General features: G+C 44.0%; 1 protein-coding gene across 1 annotated transcript; it reads right to left on the bottom strand.

The window, feature by feature from the left end:
• Positions 1 to 297: 297 nt before the first annotated feature.
• LOC125447116 (desumoylating isopeptidase 1-like) lies at positions 298 to 26,387 on the bottom strand. Its single transcript, XM_048521246.2, has 6 exons — positions 26,162 to 26,387; positions 18,150 to 18,171; positions 17,964 to 18,033; positions 9,671 to 9,780; positions 6,723 to 6,845; positions 298 to 6,131 (listed from the first exon to the last, which is right to left on the bottom strand). The coding sequence occupies exons 1-6, from the start codon at positions 26,244 to 26,246 to the stop codon at positions 6,041 to 6,043; spliced, it is 501 nt and encodes a 166-aa protein (XP_048377203.1). The 5' UTR covers positions 26,247 to 26,387; the 3' UTR covers positions 298 to 6,040.
• Between the last annotated feature and the right edge of the window lie 1,267 nt (positions 26,388 to 27,654).

The raw sequence follows: 27,654 nt of genomic DNA on the forward strand, positions 1-27,654 counted from the left end.
ACCAGTTATTGCTGGCAGTGACATTACAGCAGCCTCTAGTGGTAACAATTAGAACTGTAAATACTGGAACTACTCAAAAAAGGTGAGATTTCAGCAGGCGAAAGATCAACTATTGTGATCAGAGATAATGGGAACTGCAGATGCTGGAGAACCCAAGATAACGAAGTGTGAAGCTGGATGAACACAGCAGGCCAAGCAGCATCTCAGGAGAACAAAAGCTGACGTTTCGGGCCTAGACCCTTCATCTGATGAAGGGTCTAGGCCCGAAACGTCAGCTTTTGTGCTCCCGTGATGCTGCTTGGCCTGTTTGTGTTCATCCAGCTCCACACTTTGTTATCTTGAAAGGTCAACTATTCCTAGCTGCATATATGGTGTCCTAACCCGCAGGCAGGGATCGGGAGTGTTCCTTGGAAGGAACAGTAAAAAAAATTCAGGAAAGAATCTCTTGTTACTCACCAACTCAACACACTTCCACTTAGTGCACAAGAAGAGGGCAAGGGGTTGTGGCAATAGTCCAAAAAGCTATCAATGTAGGTGCAAAAGCAGAAACAAGCTGTAGATGGCAACTTGAAGGAAGGCTGCAGATGGCCATTCCATTTTATTATATGCACCAGTCATTTGTTTAGGGTACATTTCCCATTGGCCAACCCAGATACCAAGTTTTCAAGTCCATGGCTATAACCATCACTTTCATCTTCCTAAAATAAGCATGGGTGAAGTGCCAGCTCATGCCACTTCATAACCAGCTGAGAGAAGGTACCCCTGAATCAGGACAAGACAGGCAATACTTCAAACCTTCAATCATTCCATACAATATAATGGCAATGGGAAGATTACTCCTCTTAAAGTTAATGATTAAACCACCACAGCAAGAAATCAGTGACAAGGAGCCATGCGATTTACCAACATGCCCATTACTAAAGGTGAAAAGATCAAGCGGAGGTGCTACACCAGAGGCCTGGCTGAACATCAATATAATTAACAGCAGCAAAGACATAGGAGCAAAACAGCCTTGCAATAAGCTGGAGCAACTGGACCCTCATGAATCATCAGTTAAATAAGAGCAAAGTTCTTCAAAGTAAAACATTCATATTAAATGGACATAAAAATTTACACACTTTCACAGTAAAAAGCACAAACACAAGACATATTTTAACATTAATCCAAGTGTGATGAGGCAGATGCTCAAATGAGCATTGAGATTTCGATGTGCACTTGGCTCCTATACCAGTTAATGCTTCTTTGCCTCAAATTATAAACCATTATTGAAGAGGTTGATAAAATACAATTCCCTGATTTATCTATCCATTGAAAACCATCAATATCTAAATATTGTAAACAGATGAGATAAATAGCAATACATTCAATACATAAAACCTGTGTCAATATAGGGTGATATCTGGTCTTAGTCAACTTGCCAACTTTAAGGGCATTTAAATGGTCACTGGATAAACATAAACATACGGATTATAATGGAATAGTGTAGGTTAGATGGGCTTCAGATTGGTTTCACAGGTCACAACATTGAGGGCCGAAGGGCCTGTACTGTGCTGTAATGTTCTAATCTGCCGTTCATTCAAAGTTGGTTAATTTGAATGATCTGATCATAAATTGTTTAAGTGTTGAATTTACACTCTTCTGTTATTAACACAGCATCTGATCATTTGAATAACCAACATTTTTTTTAAAAAAAGCAAGATAACTTTCAATGAACAGGAGGAGACTGTGTCCTGATGATATTCAGGAGGCTTTTTTGCCAATGCTTCTGCTGGAAGACAAGTCATTTCTGAGCAGGATCTGCAGCAAACTAAAGTACAAACTGAAGAACAGCAGCACAGTTTTATAATTAGGAAACCAAGGTCATTTCTGATTTCTTCCCCATCACGCCCCCACCCCTCCACATACACCATAAACTGCTGAAGCAGCTTTTGTTCTTCAGGGGCCAAATGCACTTGGCTAATTTTCAGTTCTTGCCTCAAGGTCCCAACTCTCGCTGTAACAGAACGCTCCTGACAGTCACCACCATCTGCATATCACTCAGGATGGCCAAGACTTATGACACCAGACACTGCTGACAAAACTATCAAGCTGGAGAGGGAAGGCAGCAATGCAGCCTAGCCTGATCTGATTAATGCCCGAAACATAAATACTGCAAAAATTCATAAGCAGCTGGGAGAACAACTGCAGCAACCCAGCTGTGGGCACATTAAAAACAAACTCAACAGGTTAGGGGCTCAAAACTGGGGCTGCCTCCTCAATTGCTCTGGCAGACCTAAAGCAAATGTTAACAATAAAACCACCCACAGCACAGTCAGAAGATTTAGGGTTCAAATCCTGTTCTGGACAGTTCTAATGAGTGGGGTCCAGAGCACAGGCTCCAAATTTTCGTTTGGCATTCAGCTGGATACAGGCCTTGGGCCAGAAGTTCAATGACTGGTGTAAAAGGTGGTTATGACCATCAAACCACCCACTGCTCCACAGTAAGAGTGTCAAGGCAGCGCAGCAACAACCGAGGAAGTTGTTGACAGTAAAACTCAACCCTTGGCTGGATATCTGGCAGATTTCAAGTAACCATTTAAGAAAACCAGTGGATTCAGAGGCTTCAACTGCAAAACCTCATGGGGCCAATGCACCTGCTTTGCAAATGGTGACAACTTTGAGGGAAGGTGCATTGGGAGGAGTTGCAGGGAGAAGCTCTTGCATGGGCAAACCGTGTCCTTCGTGACACCAACACCTGGAGAGAAAGGGATTAATAAACCCAACATCTAACAAATAAAACACTGCAATAAATGATCAAGAAATTCAGCAATATACACATCATTAGCCAGGGTGTTACAATTCAAGATAGATTAGTTTGGGAACATGATGAGCATGGACTAATTGTACCGAAGGATCTATTTCCATGTTGTATGACTCGAAGGTAAATTCACTAGATAAGTAATTCAGAGGATCAGGCTAATGTTCTTAGGACAATCATTTAAATCCCAAAGAGGCTGGTGAAATTTGAATCCAATTAATAAAACTGTAATTGAAATATAGCTTCGTGACTACATTATGGAGACCGTCAACAACTGTAAAATTCATCTGGTGCACAAGGTGCAAGGAGATCTGCTATCCTTACTTGACCTGACTTGCACGTGACCCTCGACCAACAGTAATTTTGGGTAACTCTTCTATGCCCTCTGAAATGGACTAGCAAGCCACTCAATTGTAACCAACTGCGACAGATACCAATGGACTACAACAGTACAGGATGGCAGTTCTCACCATCTTTGGGGGCAATAAAAAGGACTAAAAATGTTGTTCTTTCCCATGACACACTTATCCCACAGAAGAAAAACTTAAAAAAGACCTCTGGGGTCTCCCACCCTGCCACGTAATGTTACTCAAAACAGTAGAACTGCATGACGTTGAGCAATGCCAAAGGAATCACTGTGCAAGTTAGCTCATTCTCATTCTGAGCAGCCAAACCTGCAGAGGCATGAAATTAAAACGGGACAGTTTCGTTTGCTCTGAAGATTGCAGTTGCTATGAAAAAGTCACCAAGAGACTTGACACTGTGCTCAGTTATTTTTGTTTGCATATTCCAAGCCACCTGCTGACAACTTGGGAGAAGATCAGCCCCTGACCTCACAACAGCAGGGTTACAGGGAGAAAATTCTCAAGCAGGAAAGTCTCCAATATTAAACTCAGTTCAAATTCCCAATCCAACAGCTCAATATAGACAAAATTATAGAACTTTACTACCAAACAATATTAACAAGTACAATTAGACTATATTAAACCCAAGCTGCATTCTGAGATTTCAGGGCTTCAGCCAAAATGAGGATGTTCTGCTGGAGGACTGAAGTTTGAGCAACAGATGGGCCTGGTATTCTGCACTTGATTTTACATTGGAAAGGCATCCAACTGGGTGAAGTTACCCAACTGGGCAGGGTAAGGATTCAAAACTCACACTCCAATTGCCACAAAATAACACTAACACAGGAAAGCTTCTCATATCACAGCAATGATAAGTTTTGAAACTCTGCCCCGCACTGTGGAGAATCTTGGGTAGCTGACTTGTTAATATAGGAAACTGAATTAGTATCCCTAAGATATGGAAGAGATGAGCAGACGTCAAACTACAGGACCTCATGTTCAGTGCCTTACCGGCCTACGTCACTGAGACATCAGTGAGTTACAATAAACAGGTATATTGAGAGCATGAGTGAGCGAGACAAAACTCAGCATCTTTCACTGTCTGAACCAGGGTTATCCAAGAGAAACTGCTGCCTAGTTACACAGGATGTGGCAACAGCAACACCATTTTGGCCACATTCTAACTTTAGTCAAACAAGACACCTTATATACACTCAAATAAAAAGGAAATGCACCTCAGACAAGAGGTTTGCTTAACAAATGTCTGCCACCATTCAGTAACTAGGGAAGTAAAGCACAATCCAAGAAAAGCATTCACACTACATGAGAATTAATTGGGTAAAAAGGTTAAAGTTCACATGCACTTACCATGGAAATTTAACGATTAAAGGTCACACCCAATAATGTGAAGTCTTTTGATCAACATATTGGACAACACTGCAGCAGATGAGTTTGTGTGCTGTTACAACCCATACCATTGGGATTACACGATGGGCTGGAGAAGTTTGAACCCTTGGAGTTTGCTGTTCTGTTCAGTGGCATTGGGGCAGACTCCGGCTCTTAAGGCAGGGATGGCCTTTGCTAAGCAGTATAGAAAAGAGCAGGTATATTCCCCATGTTGTGAATTACTTGGTCACACATGGGATGGGTGTGAAGAATGCAGAGGTACAACCTCATGGAATAGGAAAAAACAGAGTACGCACAGCACCCAGGAATCATGTACCTGAATGCTGGCCTGTATCTGTGTGGCAAAATAGATACGTAGGGATTAATGGCAAGAACTAGTTCATGGCTGCAAGCGAGGGCTCTGAAGTCCAAGAAGCTGCCTGCACTCACCACTCCCCATGTGGCCAGCTGACAAGGACAGATCCCTATGTCCCTATGAAGGCATTGCCCAGTATCACATTCTGGACAAGGAGGACGACAGAGCAACTATTTGTTGGCATAAACAAAGTGAATGCTTTAAGACTGAAGTAATCTGAAATTGGAACACATGATTTCAGCACAAGTTTTATCTACACAGAGAAGGGTCCAATTTGAACAGGTGAAAGAAAATAAACCCAACATTTCTTTCAAGTGCAGCTAAGTGCTGATAGATACACTCCTTCTGGGGAAACGTGCTACTAAGAGTGCAGCACCAAGAAAGTTCATCGACACTTAAAGCAACAGCTAACTGCCAAGTACCAGGAGAAACAGGCACATGGAAGCTGGAGACTTCCAAAAGCATAGTGGGAGGCTGAGTAAGGGAAAATCCTCCCAATGGATTGAGCTGGACTGTGATAAGTTACAAATTCTCTCCTCCTGAATGTGGGTGGATTCTGAAGTTAGGCAAGGATAGGCAGCAATCTGAAGTGCACAAGTCAGATTACAGCATGATATGAAAAGTACGGTGACTGAAGTATACTTTCCCTCCCACATACAACACAACTATCCTAATCAAACTCTGACAACACTGGAAGCACTCCCCCTTGAATTGGTCAATATGTTGGCATAACAATGAGGAAAACACTGGTAAGGTTTCCATGCTGGTGGCCTCTTTCAGAAGAGTTCAGGGTGGAGGTGGGAGGGGTGTTTGCTGGCTAAATACATTGTGAAAGAAGCAAGGAATCAATCTCTCATGACAACTGCTGCTTGCTATAGCTTATTCAAAGAGAGCTGACAAAAGGGAACTGACAACAACCTGATCTATTGCACTGTAGAATTCAGTACTTTTGTATTAGATGTGTTTCAATGGATTAAAAAAATGCTTTTCTATCACTTTTCAATGTTCCACTTTAAGTTAGATACGAGATGAAAGATGCTTGAAAGGAAATCTTCTTTTGGAAAAATCATTGTATAGTTCAGTGATATGCAGTGACTGTACATGGCTCCACAGTCTCCGCTCTCTGGACTGCTTCTACTAGCTTGGATTCCGATCATTGATGCTGCTTCCTCCCACCGGCTGAATCTGAACCGAGTCCAGGATGGGCTTAATGAGTTGGCCGAAAGGGCTGATGGGAAAATAAAACAACAGGAACGACGACATTAGTATTAAACAAAAACAATTTTAATTTTTTCTTGTTTTTGCCCTTCCCCTCTTTAAAAGTAAAAGAACCTGCTCCTAGCAGGTGTTAAGATTCCGTGAACACTAAATTCCCCGAATCCATGGCCAAATGTGAGTGCAGCAGATGCTACTGGGTTACTCCAAGGAAAACTGTTCCTACTCAGACATGATGCTTTCCTCCTTCAATTTTTCATGGACTGAATCTTACTGTATTTGCTAACCAACCTTAAATTGCCCTTGAACTTACGGCTTGATATGCCATTCCGAGGGGCAGTTAGCAGTCAGTCACACTGCTGGTATGTGTGGTATCACATCTAGGCTCGACCAGATGCGATTTCCTTCCCTACAGGAGATTAGTACATGTACTTTTCAGCAGGGATCACCTGGGAAAACTGGCTGGTAGCTCCTCCCTAGACCATAAAGGCCAAAGGAGTTAAGGGCAAGGGATCACGAGTCAAATTTGCGGCCGGTGGTCTTCATAGTCATGCCGCAGAAATTTCAGAGACTCTTGCAAAATCTCAGTGGGAAATGAACTCACGTTGATAAGACCTCAGAAGGCAGGTCAGTGATATACGATGGAATCTTCTTCCCAGTGAGGAATTGGGAAACTTCATTACTGAACGTATTGCAATTATGTTCAAACAGTTTGTAGCACTCTCCCCTGCAACAAAAGTGATAAAGTGAAAGATGTCACAGAAACAATTGTTACAGTACAGAACACCTTTCAGCAGTCGTCCCTGCTAGTCTCCCCTTCAAAGCCCTTTATTATAGTTGTGCACATTTCTCCCCTCAAAGCCACAAATGAATCTGTCTCCACCACACTCCTGGCCCTCATCATTCACTGTGGAAAGATAATTTCCCTTTTTGGTCTCTAGTTCTTTGCCCACTCACTTTAGTAGCGATGGGAATAAGGGCAGCAGGACTGGCCTCGATACTTTAAAGCTCCGTGCCAGGAGTAACTGCCGGTTTCAGGAAGAGAGAACATTAACCTGATCAATGCTTATTGCATGAAATCAACAATCCTGCAATCAATCCACACCTTTTGTGGATCGATACGTTCATCCAGATACTAATGAAAAAAGTGAATTAAATCTCAGTGTATTAAGTAAAATCGGATAAATGGTTAACATTAACACCTGAAACTTCAGTATGATATGGAGCGTGTTTTTTTTAAAATCCAGGCTTTATCTGCTGCTATTTGAAATGCATACCAATATTTATCCTTTGCTTAACATCCACATCCAAACAGTTTTGACTTCTGGTCAACAAACATGGCATAATGCTCAACGTGGAGAAGTTAAAGTGATGCACTTTGGAAGGACAACAGAATGGCAATACAGTCAATGTAATTTACCTGGTCCGAAGAACAAGGTCAGACAACGCATTGCCAGGGATAAGTGGTTGACTTCAAGATGAAAGGCAGAGTCAGAATAATGGGCAGTTATTCAGAGTGGTAGAAAGTGGATTGGAGTGCTCTAAAAGGACCAACATTGGGACTACGACTGTTTACACTTTACATTATAATTAAGACTTGGGAATCAAGAACCACCTTCAAACTTGAGAGCAAGTAGGGAGGGACGGAGAATCAATTGTGACGACGACGACGATGACGACTACGACAAAATACAAGGATATTAAACTTGAAGAGTGGGCAAATAACTGAGGAAGAAAAGGAGTCTTGGAGTTCAAATACGACAACCACTAGAGATTGTGCCACAGGGTTGCAACCATAAGGAACAAAACCAAGCACTGGGCTTTGTTCGTAGGGAGACAGAGAGAGTCAATTAAGTTCAGTTGGCTGGACAGTTTGTTTGTGAAGCAGAGTGATGCCAACAGTGTGGATTCAATCCCTGCACAGGGTTACCACACAGGAATCTCCTTCTCAGCCTCTCCCCTCACCGGATGTATGGTGTCCCTCAGGTTAAATCTCTCTAATGAGAGACTGCAGCTTTACGGCCTGGTAAAGCTATGGTAACTTGACTTGAGAGAGAGAGAGAGAGAGAGACAAACTGAAAGTTAGGGATAAGTTAGGCTCTGCAAAACCTGTGCTAGACTACGTTTCTATGGTGGGTGACCTGTTACGAAAAAGGATATACCTTCAGACAATACCTCCAAAAGGTGGGGAGTAGGGAAACATTAAGACATGAAGGCTGCCTGTATTCATAACAAGATGGATAGATAAACTCATAGCATCAGTAGAGGTAAAGGAGCATGGTACGATGGCCATTACAGAGATGAGAGTGTAACCTGGATATTCAAGAACATTTGGCCTTTCAAAAGGATGGGGGAATAAAAAGGAAAAAAGTTAGGTAGCACTCTCAATAAAGATGACTAAGTAGTTGAGGTAGAAAGACCTGAGAAGGGTGCACTGGAAAAGTTATACAATGCTGAGAAGATTGACAATAGGCTGGCAGCTTGCAAATTTGAAACCAGCAAAGGATTACCATGGTGCAGATTTGGGGCTCACTAATTCCGAAACATGCCACCTTGTGAACAATAAATTTTTGTGACATCACCAATGGAACCTAGACATCAATCCTCACATGTTTGGTGGCCAGAGGCCCTCAATTATCTTGTTGGGAAATAGTCAATCATGAACTACAGAAGACAGTGTGTACTGAATTACTATATGACCTTCCTCATACTTGAGAATGAGAACAAAGGCCGCACTTTAACCTGAAATACTAGCATAATGCAGCGCGGAACTACAGACATTACATACTGGCAGTAGATATCACTGCAGCTGTACAGGCGAGACAACAGCTAGTTTACCACTCTGTCAGAGGAAGGAAGTTCTATTTATGGAGGGAGTGCAAAGACTCACCAGACTGACATACAAGGAGAGACTCTCTGGTCATGGCTATATTCACTGGAATTTAGAAGAATGAGAGAGGATCTCACAAACTTAAAATTCTACCAGGACTAGACAGGGTAAACATAGGAAGATCATTCCCAACAATTAGGAAGTCCAGAACTAGGGTCACAGTCCAAGGATACGGAGTAGGCCAAATAAAGGAGAAACTAGGCCTATAGGTTTACTTCTGAGCAAGCCCAACAGTTGGCAACTTCAGTTTGCAGGAAGAGCACACTCACTCTCTGCTCTTCAAACACAAAGTGCAAAAGATGAACTAATTATAGTGATGCTTGCAGAACTACCCCCACAGCAGGAGTCAGCAGCTGCAACACAAATTGTCTTTTTCACGAATATTATCTGCCCTCCTGTGATACAACATTGGCAGCGGATGCAACTCCAAAAAGGGAGAAACTTGCTTTAGTAATTTCTACAACAAACATGGAATAGGCACTTACTGCACAATCACCTGACAAGACACGTACACAGTTGGTAGATTTAACACACAGTTGGAAGTGCTGCCATTGTTTATGCCCGCTAATGGCTCCAAAGCCATGGGTGCTCTTGGTATTCAATTCTAGGCAATGCATTAAGTTGGCCCACTGTGAAAGCACAGGCAGCAAAGAGGAACTAACCTGAATGCTGACTCTCCCAGAGAGGATAAATATTCCATGATTAACTCCTCAGTCACTTCAGTGGTCCCCAGATCAATGACAGTATCAGGTGGCCCAAGTAAAGTCCCTCCCTGGGAACCAGAAAGAGAAAACACAGGACGTTATAGTACAGAAAATAGCCATTTGGACACTATTGTACAGACACTAAATACATTCCATCATGCCAAATTTAATTGTCCTTCCAAAATAAGCCACCCTACCCAGTAATTTAAGAAAGATTACACAACACAATATAACTCTAACACTGTTGGCATCAGGGTTTTAATGCATCAGGACAGGAAGTCAAAAGGAATGTAGTAATGCAAGTGATAACATTACAATCAATCACCAAAATGTTAGCTCTCCTGATACCATGGTGACTGTGACAGTTAAATCAACCTCAGTATCCCTAGACCAGGGAGAAGAAAGTGAATGGAGATTTTTGTTTTTGTTCATTCATGCCAATTTGGAAGTCACTGGTTTGACTAATGGTTATTGCCCATCCTCAACAGCAGTCAAGGTGGTAGTGAGCTGCCTTCTGGAACCACAGCAACTCCAATGGTGAAAATGGGCACAATGCTGTTGGATTCCTATATTTTTATCATTAACACCCTGGTACAAAACCGGAATTGCTGCCTAGCATTTCATCAAACCATGATCATATTGAAAAGAGCATGAACAGCATGAAAGTAAATATTTATTTTGTTGTTTTGGGGTTTTCGGGGGTACTTTTGGACATTTTTACAAACTAAGACACTTGTTTGAGGAGGGAGAGGACTCTGGTTAATCTAAGATGGAGAACAGGAAAATATTGCTCCAAGGTATTTTCAGTGTTGAATTTAATTTCTTCAAATTCTAGCAGCAGTAATTACTGTTCTTTAAGTTATTGCATTTTTTTCCCCCCCAAAGTTCCAAAACACAAAGATCAAAACAACGGTACTTTTAAAAAAAAAGAGAAAGGCAGACAGTGATCACAAGGTGGGAAGTGAGTGAATCAATGGAAAAAGAAACCTACACTGCTGCCTGAACCAGCAGTGAACCTTCACAACTACTGCCTCTGCTGTTTGATTTCTGGACATCGGAGATCATCTATGAAAAACAAAAACAGCAAAATACACAGCTGAGAGATAATGGGAACTGCAGATGCTGGAGAATCCAAGATAACAAAGTGTGAGGCTGGATGAACACAGCAGGGCCAGCAGCATCTCAGGAGCACAAAAGCTGATGTTTCGGGCCTAGACCCTTCATCAGAGAGGGGGAGAGGCGGACCAAAGATGGATAGAGGAGAAGACAGGTGGAGAGAAGAGTATAGGTGGGGAGGTGGGGAGGGGATAGGTCATTCCAGGGAGGATGGACAAGTCAAGGAGGCGGGATGAGCTTAGTAGGTGGGAAATGGAGGTATGGCTTGAGGTGGGAGGAGAGGATAGGTGAGAGGAAGAACAGGTTAGGGAGGGGGGGACGAGCTGGGCTGGTTTTGGGATGCAGTGGGGGGTAGGGGAGATTTTGAAGCTTGTGAAGTCCACATTGATACCATTGGGCTGCAGGGTTCCCAAGTGGAATATGAGTTGCTGTTCCTGCAACCTATGGGTGGCATCATTATGGCACTGCAGGAGGACCATGATGGACATCTTGTCTAAGGAATGGGAGGGGGAGTTAAATTGGTTCGCGACTGGGAGGTGCAGTTGTTTATTGCGAACCGAACGGAGGTGTTCTGCAAAGAGGTCCCCAAGCCTCCGCTTGGTTTCCCCAATGTAGAGGGAGCCACACGGGGTACAATGGATACTGTATACCACATTGGCAGATGTGGTAAACCTCTGCTTAATATGGAAAGTCATCTTGGGGCCTGGGATACGGGTGAGGGAGGAGGTGTGGGGGCAAGTGTAGCACTTCCTGCGGTTGCAGGGGAAGGTGCCAGGTGTGGTGGGGTGGGAGGGGAGTGTGGAGTGGACAAGGGAGTCACGGAGAGAGTGGTCTCTCCGGAAGGCAGACAAGGGTACTTCCGCCATCTATAATCCGACCCCACCACCAAAGACATTTTTCCATCCCCACCCTTGTCTGCCTTCTGGAGAGACCACTCTCTCCATGACTCCCTTGTCCACTCCACACCTCAAGCCGCACCGCTATTTCCCAGCTACTAACCTCATCCCACCTCCTTGACCTGTCCGTCCTCCCCGGACTGACCTATCCCCTCCCTACCTATACTCTTCTCTCCACCTATCTGGTCTATTCATCTTCGGTCTGCCCCCCTCCTCCCTATTTATTTCAGAACCCTCTTCCCATCCCCCTCGCTGATGAAGGGTCTAGGCCCGAAACGTCAACTTTTGTGCTCCTGAGATGCTGCTTGGCCTGCTGTATTCTTCCAGCTCCACACTTTGTTAAAATACACAGCTGACTTTAGAGAAGCCAGTGTGTGGTGACCAAAGCTGCAACGCGGCTGGTCTTTTTTTAGTAAATCCACAACAGGGAGTGGCGTGCGTTCTTTTTTGATTGTGTTTTAATCAACAGACATGTCTCTTTAAAAATATAAAACATAGGTATAAAGCTAGTCTGGGACAGAGTTTTGAAGAGCAGTCAGACTGCTATTTTCTGGGTCTGTAGATTGTTCAGTTTCCAAATTATTGATGATTACATCTGCAGGAAGGCTGGAGCAGCAGTTAGAAGCAATGAGGAATTTACAGGAGCTGAGGGATGTGATGGATGACAGCTGCAGAAAAAGGAGATAAATAGAAGTTAACTTCCAGGAAAGGCAGGAGAGAAAGGCAGGTCATGCAGGATTCTCTTGTGGCTATCCCTAATTTAAACAAGTACGCTGTTTTGGAAAACGTAGCAGGTGAGAGACTCTAAAGGCAGATTTCTGATACCGAGACTGGCTCTAATGTAACAACGGGTACATCAGGTTCCAAGTGATGGCTTGATAGGTGACTCTAGTCAGAGGATCAGACAGGTGTTTCTGCTGCTGACAATGAGAAATCAGAATAGTGTGTGTGTTGCGTCCCTAGTGCCAGGGTTAAGGATATCTCAGAGGGACCAGAAGGAGGTTGTTCTACACATTGCAACTAATGACATATGAAGACAAAAGGACAAGATTCAAAGGGAAAGAATAGAGGAAGATAGGCTGGAGGTTAAACAGTGTGTCCTCAATAATAATACCCAGATTACTCCCAGTGCCACAAAGAAGGGAGGGTAGGAATAGCAGGATACAGCAGATGAACGCAAGGTTGAGGAGCCAGTGCAGGGGGAAAGGATTCACATTTTTGGATCAGTGGAATCTCTTGTGGGGTAGAAGTGAGCTGTGCAAGAAGAATAGGTTGCACCTGAACTGGAAGGGGACTAACATACTGGCGGGGAGATTGGCTTGAGGTGCGGGAGTGGATTCAAATTTTTTTTGGGGCGGGGGGAATTGGTGTTTGGAGTCGGTTGCAGTTGGGAAAAGGAGCAAGTTAAAAACAGACAGGAACAAAGCAGAACAGAAATTAAACTGCATTTATTTCAATGCAAGAGATCTAACAGGTAAGGCAGATGAACTCAGGGCAGGGCATGGGTGGGAACATCGGACTGGAATATCACAGCAATTAGAGAAGTGGCTCAGATGGATAGGTCTGACAGCTTAAATGTGCCAGGGTACTGATACTGTAGCAAGGATAAAAAGGGCACAAAATCAGGAGGTGGAGTGTCATTTTTGATTAAACATAACATTGGTGCTCTTTTTAGGAAGCACATTCCTGGGAATACATCAGGCGTATTTGGGTAGAACTGAGGAATAAGAAAGGATGATCACCTTACTGTGATTGTACTATAGATCCTCTAATAGTCAGCAGGAAATTGAGAAACAAATTTAAGGAGATCTCAGTGATCTGTAATGATATTAGGGGGATATTATGGTCGGGGATTTAAATTTTCCAAACAGAGACTGGGAATGCCACAGTGTTAAGGGCTTGGACGGAGAGGAATTTGTTAAGAGTGTGCAAGAAAAGTTCCTGATTCAGTATGTGGATGTACCGACCAGGAGAAGGTGCAACACTTGACCCACTCTTGGGAAATGAGGCAGGGCAGGAGACTGAGGTGTCAGTGTGGGAGCACTTAGAATTACAGTCACCAGCCCCCACCAGTTTTAAAATAGTGATGGAAAAGAATAGATCGGATCCAAAAGTTAAAGTTCTGAACTCGAGGAAGGCCAATTTTGACGGTATTAGGCAAGAACTTTCAAAAGTTGATTGCAGGCAGACGTCACAGGTAAAGGACGGCTGGAAAATGGGCAACGTTCAAAAACGGGATAACGAGAATCCAGAGACAGTCTGATCCTGTTAGAGGGAAGGGCAAGGCCGGTAGGTGGAGGGAATGCTGGATTAGGAGTGAAATTCAGGCTTTGATCAAGAAGAAAGAGGAAGCATATGACAGGTATAGACAGCAGGGATTGAGTGAATCCCCAGAGGAGTAGAACGGCAGTAGGAGTACATACTTCAGAGGGAAATAAGGAGGGCAAGAAGGGGACGTGAAATGGATTTGGTAAGTAGGGTCAAGGAGAATACATTAAGGACAAAAAGGTGACTAGGGAGCGAATTGGGCCCCTAAAAGATCAGAAAGGCTGCCTCTGTGTGGAACTACAGGAGATGGGGGAAGATAGTAATTTAATACTTTGCATCAGTGTTAACTGTGGAGAAAGATATGGAAGATAGAGAACATGGGGAAAAGAATAACATCTTAAAATATGTCCATCTTATAGAGGAGGTGGTGTTCAACATCATCTTAAAATGCATAAAAGGTGAATAAATCCCTGGGACATGATCAGGTGTACCCTAGAACTTGGTGGGAAGCTGGGGAAGTGACTGCTGGGCCCCTTACTGAGATATTTGTTTCATCGATAGCCACAGGTGAGGTGCGGGAAGACTGCAGGTTGGCTAACGTGGTGCCACTATTTAAGAAAGTTGGTAAGGAAAAGCCAGGGAACTATAGACCGGTGAGTCTGGCATCGGTGGCGGGCAAGATGTTGGAGGGAATCCTGAGGGATAGGATTTACATGTACTAGGAAAGGTAAGGACTAATTAGGGATAGTCAACGTGGTTTGTGCATGGGAAATGGTGTCTCATTGACTTGGTTGAGTTTTTTGAAGTAGTAACGGAACAGGATTGACAAGAGCAGAGCAGTGGACATGATCTATATGGACTTCAGTAAGGTGTTCAACAAGGTTCTTCATGTTAGACTGGTTAGCAAACTTAGATCACGCTGAATACAGGGAGAACTAGCTACTTGAAACAGAATTGGCTCAAAGGTAGAAGACAGAGGGTGGTAGAGGATTGCTTTTCAGACTGGAGGCCTGTGACCAGCAGTGTACCACAAGGATCAGTGCTGGGTCTACTGCGTTTCATCATGTATATAAATGGTTTGAATGTGAACATAGGAGGTACGGTTAATAAGTTTCCAGATGACACTAAAATTGGAGGTGTAACGGACAGCGAAGAAAGCTCTTAGTGTACAATGGGATCTTCATCAGTTGGACCAATGTACCGAAGAGTGCCAGATGGAATTTAATTTAGATAAATGCGAGCTGCTGAAATTTTGGAAAGGCAAATCAGGGCAGGACTTATACACTTAATTGCAAGTTTCTGAGGAGTGCTGCTGAACAAAGTGGAGTCACAGATAGATATGATAATGAAGGCAGCGTTTGATATGTCTGCCTTCATTGGTCAGTGCATTAAGAATAGAACATAGAAAAGTACAGCACAGTACAGGCCCTTCGGCCCATGATGTTGTGCCGTGGAATAATTCTAATCCAAAAATAAAATAACCTAATCTACATTCCCCTCAATTCACTGCTGTCCATGTCCATGAACAGCAGTTGCTTAAATGTCACTAATGACTCCGCTTCCACAACTACCACTGGTAAACTATTCCATGCGCTCACAACTCTCGGGGTGAAGAGCCTCCCTCTGACATCTCCTCTATACCTTCCTCCTAACACCTTAAAACTATGACCCCTCATGGCAGCAGTCCTGCCCTGGGGAAAAGTCTCTGGCTATCGACTCTATCCATGCTTCTCATTACCTTGTACACCTCGATCAGGTCACCTCTCTTCCTCCTCCTCTCCAGAGAGGAAAGTCAGAGGAAAGTCCGAGCTCAGTCAACCTCTCCTCGTAAGAGAAGCCCTCCAGTCCAGGCAGCATCCTGGTAAACCTCCTTTGCACCTTCTCCAAAGCCTCCACATCTTTCCTATAATAGGGCGACCAGAATTGGACACAATATTCCAAGTGAGGTCTCACCAGGGTTTTGTAGAGCTGCAGCATAACCTCGCGGCTCTTAAACTCAATCCCCCTGTTAATGAAAGCCAAAACACCATATGCATTCTTAACAACCTTATCCACCTGGGTGGCAACTTTGAGGGAGCTATGCACTTGAACACCAAGATCCCGCTGTTCCTCCACTCTGCCGAGAATCCTGCCCTTAATCCTACATTCAGCATTTAAGTTTGACCTTCCAAAATGCATCACTTCACATTTATCCAGGTTGAACTCCATCTGCCATATCTCAGTGCAGCTCTGCATTCTGTCAATGTCTCGCTGAAGCCCGCAATAGCCCTCGATACTATCAACGGCACCTCCAACCTTGGTGTCATCAGCAAACATACTAACCCGCCCCTCAACCAAGTCATTCATAAAAACTACAAAGAGCAGAGGCCCAAGAACAGAGCCCTGCGGGACACCACTCAGCACTGACCTCCAGGCAGAATACTTACCATCTACAACCACTCTCTGCCTCCTGTCAGCCAACCAATTCTGAATCCAGACAGACAAATCACCCTGCATCCCATACCCCCCGACTTTATGAATGATAAGAATATAAGAAGTTGGGTGGTCATGTTGCGGCTCTACAGGACATGGATTCGGCTACTTTTGGAGTACTGCATGCAATTCTGTTCTCTCTCCTACACATTTTGTGAAGCTTGAAAGGATTCAGAAAAGATTTACAACTATGTTGCCAGGATTGAAGGATTTGAACTATAGGGAGAGGCTGAATAGGCTGGGAGTATTTTCCAAGGCCACGATCTATATGGACTTCAGGGCTATTTCCCCTGGAGGGTCGAAGGCTGAGGGGTGAACTTAGAGGTTTAAGAGGTCATGAGGGGCATGGATAGGATAAATATGCAAAGTACTTTCCTTGGGGTGGGGGAGTCCAAATTAAAGGGCATAGATTTAAGGGAAGAGGGAAAAGATGTCGAAGGGACTTAAGGGGAAACTTTCACATGGAGAGTAGTGCATGTATGGAATGTGCTGCCAGATGAAGTGGAGGAGGCTGGTACGAATACAGCATTTAAAAGGCCGAGTCCACGAATAGGAAGGTTTTACAGGGATATGGGTCAAGTGCCGACAAAAATCGAACTGGATTTATATCGTATATCTGGTTGGCATGGACGAGTTGGATCAAAGGGTCTGTTTCCGTGCTGTATATCTTTATCACTCTGTAGTTACAGAGATTCAAGTCTTAGCTCTCCCTACACACATGATCAACCAGTTAAACAAGATTCCAGAAGAGGGAGCGAAGACCATGTGCTTAATTTCCTGTAAAGCAGCTTCTTCCGTTCAGCAAAGACTCAATCAACTGATACGTGGGTTGGATGTGAACTTTGGATAGACTGGTTCTATACTCATTGAAGTTTAAAAGAATAAAAGAGGTGATTTCATTCAAACAAAATCCTGAGTGAAACTAACAGGATGAACACTGAAAGGATGCTTCAATTTGTAGGACTGATAAGAACTGGGGGGCACTTTTATAAAATGAGCCATCTCTTTTTTTTTTAAACGATGGAAAGGAGGAGGAATTTTCTCGAGGGAATGCGAGAGTTTGAAACATACATACTTGTTTGAAACTCTCGCGTTCCCTAGCGTATGGTGGAAGCAGAGGTATTGAATTTTTTTAAGTCAGGGATCGATTAGGATGGATGGGATAAAGGGAATTTGTGGAGCTAAAGCCACAGACCTTACAGAACGGCTGAGCAAGTATGCAGTCTACTAAATCACATGTACCCGAAGACAATGTTTGATTGATTTCTAGAAAGCACGGTGGTCACAGGATATCGAACGCAAAAATCAATTCTATTCTGGAGACAGTCTGCGTTTTCCCAATTGTGCTTGTGGACTGGAGGAGAATTTCTTTCAAAAATGAAATGCTGCATTGGCTGGTATTCTGCTTTGAGTGGATGGTTAATGCACACACATGAAATCTGTTGAAAACTGGACAAGTATGTATGGATAGACATTCAGAAAATGCAGAGAATACTCACTGGCTGGCAGTTAGCAATTCCACCTGACCCATAGAAGAACTCTTCTCCATTGACAACTATTGCAGTGTGCCTGAAGGAGGAACAAATTCGTATTAAAAAAGACACATATGTGCCATAACTATCTTAATGCATAAACTTGATTGCTAAAGTGAAAAACTAGCTTTGAAATTTCACAGATTAACTCACCATATCCCATCAAGTTGTTTTCCTGTTTAGAGAAGAATAGAAGAGGTTAGTGGCTGAACAGGAGACAGGGTTGAACAAAATTAGCAGGCCAGATTCTTACCTCTTAGATACTGTTAATTCATCAAACGCCAAATTAGGGATTACTTTGCACTGCCTAACTTGAGCAAAGGACCATGACCACAATGAATCTTGATTCTTGATCTCCTGCATTTCTTGTCATGGTTTAAATCAGGAGGTACGTGAGTTATGATCACCAGTGGGTCACGGGTTCTCAGCCAACAACGGTTGCCATGTAGCTCCAACACCCCTTTGAATCCTCACTTTAAACAAAAACTGAATCTGACCTAATGGACCAAGCTTGAACTGCAGTCCTACTCCAAATAGTTAATAAAAAACACTGAAGAGGTAGGATTCTAAAAGTTCCCTCTCCCCAGCTTCACATTCTGCTCCAAACCCAACCTTGGACGTGGGTTACATCAGGGGCCACTGTGATTGGTTCAGGAGGCCAGAAGCAGAAATGTGTGATCATTGCCCCAGTCCCTGCCCTCACCCGAGTCTTTTGGATCCTCAACCACCCTGCTCTCAGCGAACAGTCACTGCAATTCACAAGCCTGGAAATATAGTCACGATGAGGAAAAAGAAAATTTAGCAATGCTGGGTTCAGGAATACAGAGCCTACATTTCAAAAGCTTACAGGTTCTAAGAGAAAGATTGTTATAGCAATGAATTCAAGTGACTGCAAATACTACAACAGAATGAGTTTGGGGGAAGGTGTTTGTCAAAAGTTCATTTCACCCCAATAAGGCCATGAGGTGTGTGTAATGGAGAGAAGAGGGTGATAGCAGACAAAAAGAAGAGAAAACAGTACACTGGAGACCAGAGACTGGACAGGATCATAATTAAAGAGAGACACAGAGAGAGAATGTATTAGAGCTGAGGAGAATTTATTAAATGGCCTGCAATTTTTGTAAAAATCAAAAAATTGTTACTTTTTCTATAATCCCTTCTTTCTGACTCAGAGGTCCAGGTGTTCGTTCCTTCCAGCACATTGATCAAGTGGCCTTTTCACTCCAAAAGGACTGTAGTGGTGCGTGTCTGACTGAAGCCTGGCAGTGTCTTGATTTTCAAACAGGCTGCTGCCACTTTTTGTCCAATTTATATGACAAGGGCTGCTTGGGTGCGATACTGACAGCTGTCTTTGCCAGCTGAGCAAGAGGAGAAAGAGGGAAGCCCGAGTGGATTCATCTAAACTCCAGGTTCTGTCAGTCACTGATGTAGTCACTGACAGTCACAGCTGTTACAAAGATTGATTCATCTCTAGTTGGTCCGATGGTGGGCAATCATTTTCTTAAACCTTCTACAAGGCAGATTACATGCATCCACTGGCTCTCAAGGTCTTTTTCAGACCATAGTTAGGAGTTAAGGATGTTGGTGGGGGACTGGAGTCACATATCGCTCTGACTACATTAAGACGGCAGCCTGGTCAGGAGCTTTTAAAACGGTAATCTGGAATTGCATGGTCAGTTTCACCAATTTTAATTCCCAATTTTACTTAAGAAAAATTAAATTTGTGAAATGCCACTTGAAACTGTGTTCTCAATATTACTAGCTTGATCATATATTCAACACAGCACTGCTAATCTGCTTTTAATTGAGCTTTGTATTTTGTCCACGATGCACTACTAAAGGAATAGAGGTGTACAATGCAACATGACAATGTGAACTTCCAAAAGATACAGTGCCTGAACCATCTGGACTTGGAAACAGTGTACCACAAAAGTAGCGTAAAGATTAAGCTACCATAGACCCACAGGTCCATAGGGCTGCCCTCTCAACCAGAATTAATATTATACAGCAGAACAGTCACGCGTATTGTGGCTCTGGGCTCAGTCTTTAAAAATGGTGTCCTAGTGTCCTAAGCCCGAAGCCCAACCATTTTCAGATTTTTCTTCAATGACTCTCCCTCCATCACAAGGTCAGAGGTAGGACCCCTGATGATTGCATATGTTCAGCAGAATTTGCAACTCATTTACTGAAGTAGCCCACGTCCACATGCAGCAAGACCTGGGCAACACTCAGGCTAAGTAACAAGTCACATTCATGCCACACAGGTGCCAGGCAAACATCTCCAACCTGAGAGAATCCGACCATTCCCCTTGATGATCAACCGCATTACCGTCGTTGAACTTCCCATTATGTACATCCTGAGGGTTACCATTGACCAGCCGTACAAATACTGTATATTCATAGGTCAGAGACTGGAAGCTCTGTAGTGACTAACTTACCTCTTATCACCTCTAACCCTATCTATAAAATACAGGGCACAGGTACTGAGAGTCTGGTGGAATGCTTCCCAGCTGTCTCGATAAGTGCAATTCCAACAGTCAAGGCAATCTAACAATTCCAATAGGTTAGAAAATGTTGAAAAACTAATGATGACACATCCTGGTTCCAGAAGGGAGGGACAGAAAGCAGCAAACTATAGACCAGTTAGCCCAAGATGTATATTTGGAAAATTCTAGAGTCCATTAAGAAAGAAATGGTAAGACATTTGGGAAATCAGAATCAACATGGTTTGCAAAAAGCAAATCATGTACGACAAACCCACTAGAGTTCTTTGAGGATGCAAAGTTGATAAAGGGGATCCACTAAATGTAGTGCATTTGGACTTCCAGGAGGCATTTGGATAAGGTGCCACATTAGAGGCTTAGATAGAAAGCGTGCCCTCAACACTGTGATGAAGCTAGTCAGAGTAGCTGTGGAAGTAGAACAATACCCTGGCAGCAGCAAAGTGGACCAATAAAAGGTTAAGGAGGGAGGCCCAGATCTAGCTCAGTTGGAGGGGGAGCAGAGCAAAACTGCAGGTGAACAGTGGCAGTGGGGCCTCCCCATTAAAAAAAAGAAAGAGAGAGAGAGAGAGAGATAAAGCAAAACAAGTACTTCCTTACACCTGCAATGTAATGCCTGGCTTAAAGTCCCATCTGCTCTAGAAGTAAGTCATAACACTGAACAGGCTGATTAGAAAAACAAACAAAAAAACAGATCCAGCCACCCCCCCCCTCCCCCCCAAACAACCATTTTGATTTAGCCCCTTCCACCCTCCCTATCCCACCACAGGTTTGTTTGCATTGTCCCGTAATGGGCTTTGCATGTAAAAACGTCTAAGCACACACATGGGTCATTTACTAGTAGCGGTAAATGGTCAAACAGCAAAGAAAAAGTCACAGTGATTTGGTAGTGGGAAAGATATTCAGTTGTGTCTAATAGCAGTCCCGGATATGATTACAAGAAAAAGCAAACCCAGTTAGCTGCTTGCTGGTCTCCCTCACTTTTGAGTTTTGCATTTCCATGTAAATATCTACCTCAGTACACACTGATTTAATGGTGGGTGTTTAAAACTAAAAAGTCACGACGATTTAATGGGGGAAGAAAACAACATTCAGATGTTGCAAGAGCACTTCTGAATATAAAGAGGTAAAACAAATCCAGACCCAAGATGGTTCTCATCAGCAGCTGCATTAACATTGGTTTTGAGAAATACTAAAGTCCACTACAAATATTTAATAGTGTAGCACTTGGAAAACTGTGACAAGATCAGCGGGCATAGATTTATGAAAGGGAAGTCATACTGGACGAATCCATTGGAATTTTTCTTGGCTACAATTAATGAAATTGATGGTGGTGTTGGGGGTCAGAGGCATTGGATGTGGTTTACTTGGACTTTCAGAAGGCTTTCGATTAAAAGGTCCCACTGAAGAGACCAGAACATAAAATTAAAGTGCATGGAATTAGAGCCAGGCATAGAGAGAGAACTGGCTGCCGGGCAGAAAGCAGAGATTAGGAATAGCAAAGAGTAGGAATAGGCAGGAAGCAAAGAGCAGCTGCACATCAAATGGCCTTGCAGGTTTGAGGGGCCAAAAGCCCCATTCCTGCCTCTGTTTATGGTGTGAGAGAGAGAAGGGAAATTGTAGAGCATAGAACCAAAGTAACTGAAGTCATGGTCACCAATAGTGATGCATTTATGACTGAAAGTGCACAAGAATCTAGAATCAAGTAAGTAGATGGATGGCTGGATTAAATGACAAAGATAGGGCAAGTGAGTCATGAGGTGGGGTGGGGGGGTGGAGTTTTGAAACCTGGGTGCTCATTTTAAAATTAGGACTAAGTGCCAATTTGGACAAGTGAGCATGGAGATGATGGGGGGGGGGCAGTGGTGGTGGTGGGGGGAGCAGGATTTTGAATTAATAACACAGGCAGAGTTTTGGATGACATCAAGTTTACAAAGATTATAATGTGGGATACCACCCGGGGGACGCTGTAATAGTGGAGTGAGAGATAACAAGTTTCAGCAGCAGACAAGCAATGCAGTCCAAGAAATACAAACAGATCACATTTAGGTGATTGACACACTCCTCAAACTGGTTTACGCTAAAGCCAAAGTCAGAAAAACGTATCTACCACTGTCTTGAAATGCCCAGCTTCTCTGCATCTTCATCCATTTAGGATGTGTCGAAATTCAGCAAGTTTGGAACCATGACTTCAGATTTGTTCAAGATGAGCTTCCATAAACGCAGCTCTTACTATCCATTTCCATCTCATCTGATCTCCAGCTGACTTGCTGCTGAAACCCTCATCTCTGTTCTTTCATCTAGACTGCATATTCCAATGCTCCCATGACCAGCTATTCATCTGCACTCTAGACTTGAGCTCATTCTGTCACGTATCCAAATTCACACAAAACTCCTTCTGCGCTCACTGCTCCACCACGTCCATATCAAAATTGATATTAAAATTGTTTTTTTAACACCTCCATGTCCTCACCCTTTCAACTCTAACTTCCACCAGCCCCAGAATGCTGCTGATATCCACATTACTCTCTAATCCTTGCTCTTGCATCACATATTTTAATCACTCCACCATTCTTGCCTGGCCCTCAGCTCTGGAATGCTCTCAAATTCACAATCTCAATTTCCTCCTTATGCAACTTGCAAACGCAAAACACTTTGGGGCATTTACTACGTTGAAGGGTGGCATGGTAACTCACTGGTTAACACTGCAACCTCATAGCAACAGGGGCCTGGTGCAATTCCACCCTCAGGCGACTCTGTGCACTTTGCATGTTGTCTTCATGACTGTCCAAAGATGTGCAGATTAGGTAGCTTGGTCATGCTGAGTTGCCCATATAGTGTCCAGGGATGTGCAGGCTAGGTGGGTCAGCCATGGGAAATGCAGGGTTACAAGGCTAGAGTGGGATGCTCTTCAGAGGGTTGGTGTGGACTATATGGGCCAAATGGCCTGCTTCCATACCATTAGGATTTTATGTAAATACACCTTGTAGTTGAAATTACCGTGTTATTGTCAAGTTCTGACAATGGGCCTTCTGGTTGTAATGACAAACTACCTGTCTACTACCCCATTTCATCTGGAAATTGGTGATGCAAGAAGAGAAAACACTATAAACAATAACAAAGGAGAAATGAAAACATCTTCTGGTTGCTATCAGTCATTTAAATGGACTTGTCCATGACGATTTTTTGTAGATGTCACTGGGTGTGCCAGCATTTATTGCCCATTCTAATTGTCCAGAGTGCGGTTACGAGTTAAACACATTGCTAAGAGTCTGGAGTCACATGTAGGCCAGACTAAGCAAGAGTTAGAGAAAACACAACTGCAGATGCTGGAATCCAAGGGAGACAAACAGGAGGCTGGAAGAGCACAGCAGGACAGCCTGCATCTGGAGGAAACAAGTAGTCAACATTATGGATGTAACCATTCTTCAAGACTGGATGTGGGGGTGGGGGGTAGGGGCAGCTGCAGTTGGTGGATGAGGGCGGGGGGGGGGGTTAGAGGCAGGATGGTGGTGATGGGCTATTTTAACTCTTACCCCTCCCTCCCCCACCACTATTTGCAACTGCTCTTACCACTGCATCCAGTCCTGAAGAAGAGTTATATCCAAAATGTTGACTGCTCCTTTCTTCCAGATGCTGCCTGGCTAAGGATAGCAGGTTACCTTCAGAGAGAAGCAGACGGATTTTTTCCCCCCCAGATATTTGATAGGGTTACATGGTCACCATTAAGCTAGCTTTTACTGAATTCAAATTTCAACATCTGTCATGATGGATTTGACACCATGACCCAGGGCATTAGTCTGGGATTCTGAATTCAGTTCAATGACATATTCGGAGATTAGAACTTTAATGCATTAAATTTACAACCTCATTACTGATGTCCTGTTTTCAGGAACTAATAGTAGCTCAGATCAGGAAAAACACACTATAGATACCAAAGGAACTGCAGATGTTCTCAGGAAGGATCATCTGATTTTTGTTCTTTCACAGATGCTGCCAGACCTGCTGAGCTTTACCAGCAACTTCAGTTTTTAATTCCGGAAATATACTGGACTTCGACTCAGTGTCAGTGCTCAAGATGCATTTGGCCAATGGACCTTCACAATCATTGTGGCTGTCGTCAGGATCTTAAGACAGAAAACCAGACATCAAAGGCTGCCAGTTGATGAGTCAGCTATTTGTAAGCCCACGTGACAGATCACCAGCAAGAGATTTCTGATTTTATTCAGAAACATTGCAATGGGAAATCTAAGAACTGGACAAAGATATTCAGTCCCTTGAATCTGCTCCACCACCATCCAGTAAGGTACTGAGTGACCTGCAACCCACATGTACCTTTCTTTTCCCATATCGGACACAGAAATAGAAAGAATAGGCCTTCAGCTCTAGGGGCCTGCCCAGCATTCAACAACATCATGACTAAGCTTCTACATCAGCACCATATTTCCCATGGTTGACAAAAGTCAATCTCGTTTCAATTCATTCATAAAGCATCAGTTTCAGATGAGATCCAATCCTCCCATAGGAAGCACACTGCACATGTAGAAGTGCTTGTACCAGCTAGGAGTTGAAAACAATCCACAAATACTTTCAAGGACACTTCAAAAGAAGAAGGTTTTAAAGATGGCTTCAAGGAACATTCTTCAGAGAGCTGGCACAGGCACGATCAGCAGAATAGTCTCATTCAGCTCGTGTTACAGCCCTCAAACAGCTGAAAATATTTTATAACTCATTTTGAACTGCAGAGATTATGGCCAACAGTAAGTACAACAACAGCATCATCTCACAATCAGAAATAAGATAAAGACACAGACTGCTTTGAACAGCCATGGTCGAGTGGAATGTCAGTCCGGACAAACAGCTGGTTCTCTTTCACGTATTGTTACTGAACACAATGTCTATGTTGTACACACACATCAGCTGCAAACACTCAGGCAAGAAAACTGCAAATTTAATTACACAAGTCACCTTCAACCCTCAAATCTCTGTGGAGTGGTGCCTCAAAGACCATCTCTAAAACTGGTTCCAGTTTCAGCTCATAACATAAGAGGAAACTGGGTTTTTGGGTCAGGCACAGGAGGATTTTGTTCCCTTGTGTGTGATCTTATGAAGATAGAAAAGTAGGCCAAAGATTTGTTTCTGCTCCCTGAAGTGCAATTGTACAAGCAGAAACTTCCAGAATGAAGCTAACAATCCCTACCAATCAAACATTTGCCCTTTCTGTTGCCCTCTGCTGATAAAGCCATTATCAAATTTCTGCCCCTCGAGAAACCTGCTGGAAGCCAGTCAAAGTTGCTGCATAACCTTGACTTAAAATAATAAAAAAAACACACATGGGCCTGGAAGTTGAGCACGAAGTGAAAAAGGGAAGATTAAAAATCAGATATGGGATAAAGTGTAATGAATTTTACATCAGCTGGGATGGAGTATACTTTTCCAAAAGATATCAAAAGGTATAACTATTACCATACAAGATTGATTTCACTCTCAATTCAAAATCAGTTAGTACAAACATTCAATAAAATAAAGTGGAAGATTTCACATCCCTGAAAACAAAGTATAATGGTCGCGGCCTAGTAAAGGTTACCCAATCACCGACCTCGAGTTGCAAATTCCGGCCGCCTTCCCCCACCATCTTCCCGGCAACAATTTTACAAAGCTCACCGAGCATGATGGGGCTAAACTGTCGAGCCAGCCCGCGGGAAAGGTCGTAAACATAAAGTTTGACGGGATGAGGCGGTGTGTCCATGGTACCGGTATTCTTTTTCTGATCTTCGACACCAGGCTCCAGCTCGGTTCTCACCGGCCGCTAACACACATACACAACACCTACCGGCCTCCGGCCTCACAGGGGTACCCCTAAATGAGGCAATTCCCACTACCCCTCCAGAACGCCCCGCCCACGGGGTCGTCACAAACAGCTCCGCCCCCGGTCCATTGCTCCACCCCTACAAGTCATGGAATGGTTGTACCCGCCCCTTAGAACGTCAATAACAATGACAGAGACTGTAAGAACTGCCGATGCCGGAGAATCTTAAGTTAACACGGTGTGAAGCTGGATGAACACAGCAGGCCAAGCAGCATCAGAGGAGCAGGGTCGAGACCCTTCTTCAGAAATTTCATCTGACTAACTTACTTGTGTTCTTCTTAAGAACAATGACAACCCACCCCTTCAGACCCGCCCCTATTACGTAACGGCCCAGAGACCCCGCCCCACCATGGCGTCACCGATACAGTTTTCGCTCCGTTTGACGTCACATGGACAGTTCGGCCTTCCCCTCCATGCACCTTAAACCCGCCCACATACGAACGACTAGCCCCGCCCACGCCCCTCATCCTCTTTATCTGAGTAGCATTATTACCTAAACACGCCCATCGATGTCTAAACCCACCCATTACTATCTAACCCCGCCCCACGAAGTCCACCTAGTACCTTTACCATCTAAACCGGCCCTGAACGTCTAATAAAATAAAAAGGCGGGGGGGCCTTTATTATGGGGACCAGCAATTGTATATCTAACCCCGCCCCTGCCCCATTCCACGTGGTACAGACGCACCCCGAAGCAGTAGTCCCGCCCCTATTACTAAACCCCGCCCCTCTGACGTTCATCCCGCCCCACATAACGAGCGATACCCACCAAGAGCTAACTCGCCTCTCAATCCGTAACACCATCCACCGGTTCTGAGCCGAGCTACAATTCTGACATTGCTGCCCCGCTTCCTTCTAAAGCACCCGCGCTGCAGCACCGTGACACCAACACCCACGCCGAATCCCGCCTCTAAACCACTAGCTCCGCCCCCAGGCGGCGTTGGCCACGCCCCCGAACTTCTAATCCCACCCCCCCTCACCCATGCCCCATCGGCGTTCGTGACAACAAAGTGTGGGGCTGGATGAACACAGCAGGCCAAGCAGCACCAGAGGAGCACAGGAGCTCCTGAGATGCTGCCGGGCCTGCTGCGTTCATCCAGCCCCACACTTTGTTATCTTGGATTCTCCAGCATCTGCAGTTCCCATTATCTCTCTCCCATCGGCGTTCGTGCCGTCACGGTGGCTCAAGCCCCGCCCCAGAGACTCTAGCCCCGCCCCGGAGTCTTTACCAGAGATAGTCGGAGCTGCAGATGCTGAAGATTCTGAGATAACAAGGTGTAGAGCTGGA

Source organism: Stegostoma tigrinum, chromosome 38, assembly GCF_030684315.1.
Source record: "Stegostoma tigrinum isolate sSteTig4 chromosome 38, sSteTig4.hap1, whole genome shotgun sequence".
NCBI lineage: Eukaryota > Metazoa > Chordata > Chondrichthyes > Orectolobiformes > Stegostomatidae > Stegostoma > Stegostoma tigrinum.

Coding starts and splice junctions, on each gene's coding strand:
- LOC125447116 (XM_048521246.2), bottom strand. CDS start 26,246: ATGGACACACCGCCTCATCCCGTCAAACTTTATGTTTACGACCTTTCC. Junction 6,846..9,670: donor CTGGGAGAGTCAGCATTCAG/GTTAGTTCCTCT, acceptor CTTTTGTTGCAG/GGGAGAGTGCTACAAACTGT. Junction 6,132..6,722: donor CCTTCTGAGGTCTTATCAAC/GTGAGTTCATTT, acceptor TTTTCCCATCAG/CCCTTTCGGCCAACTCATTA.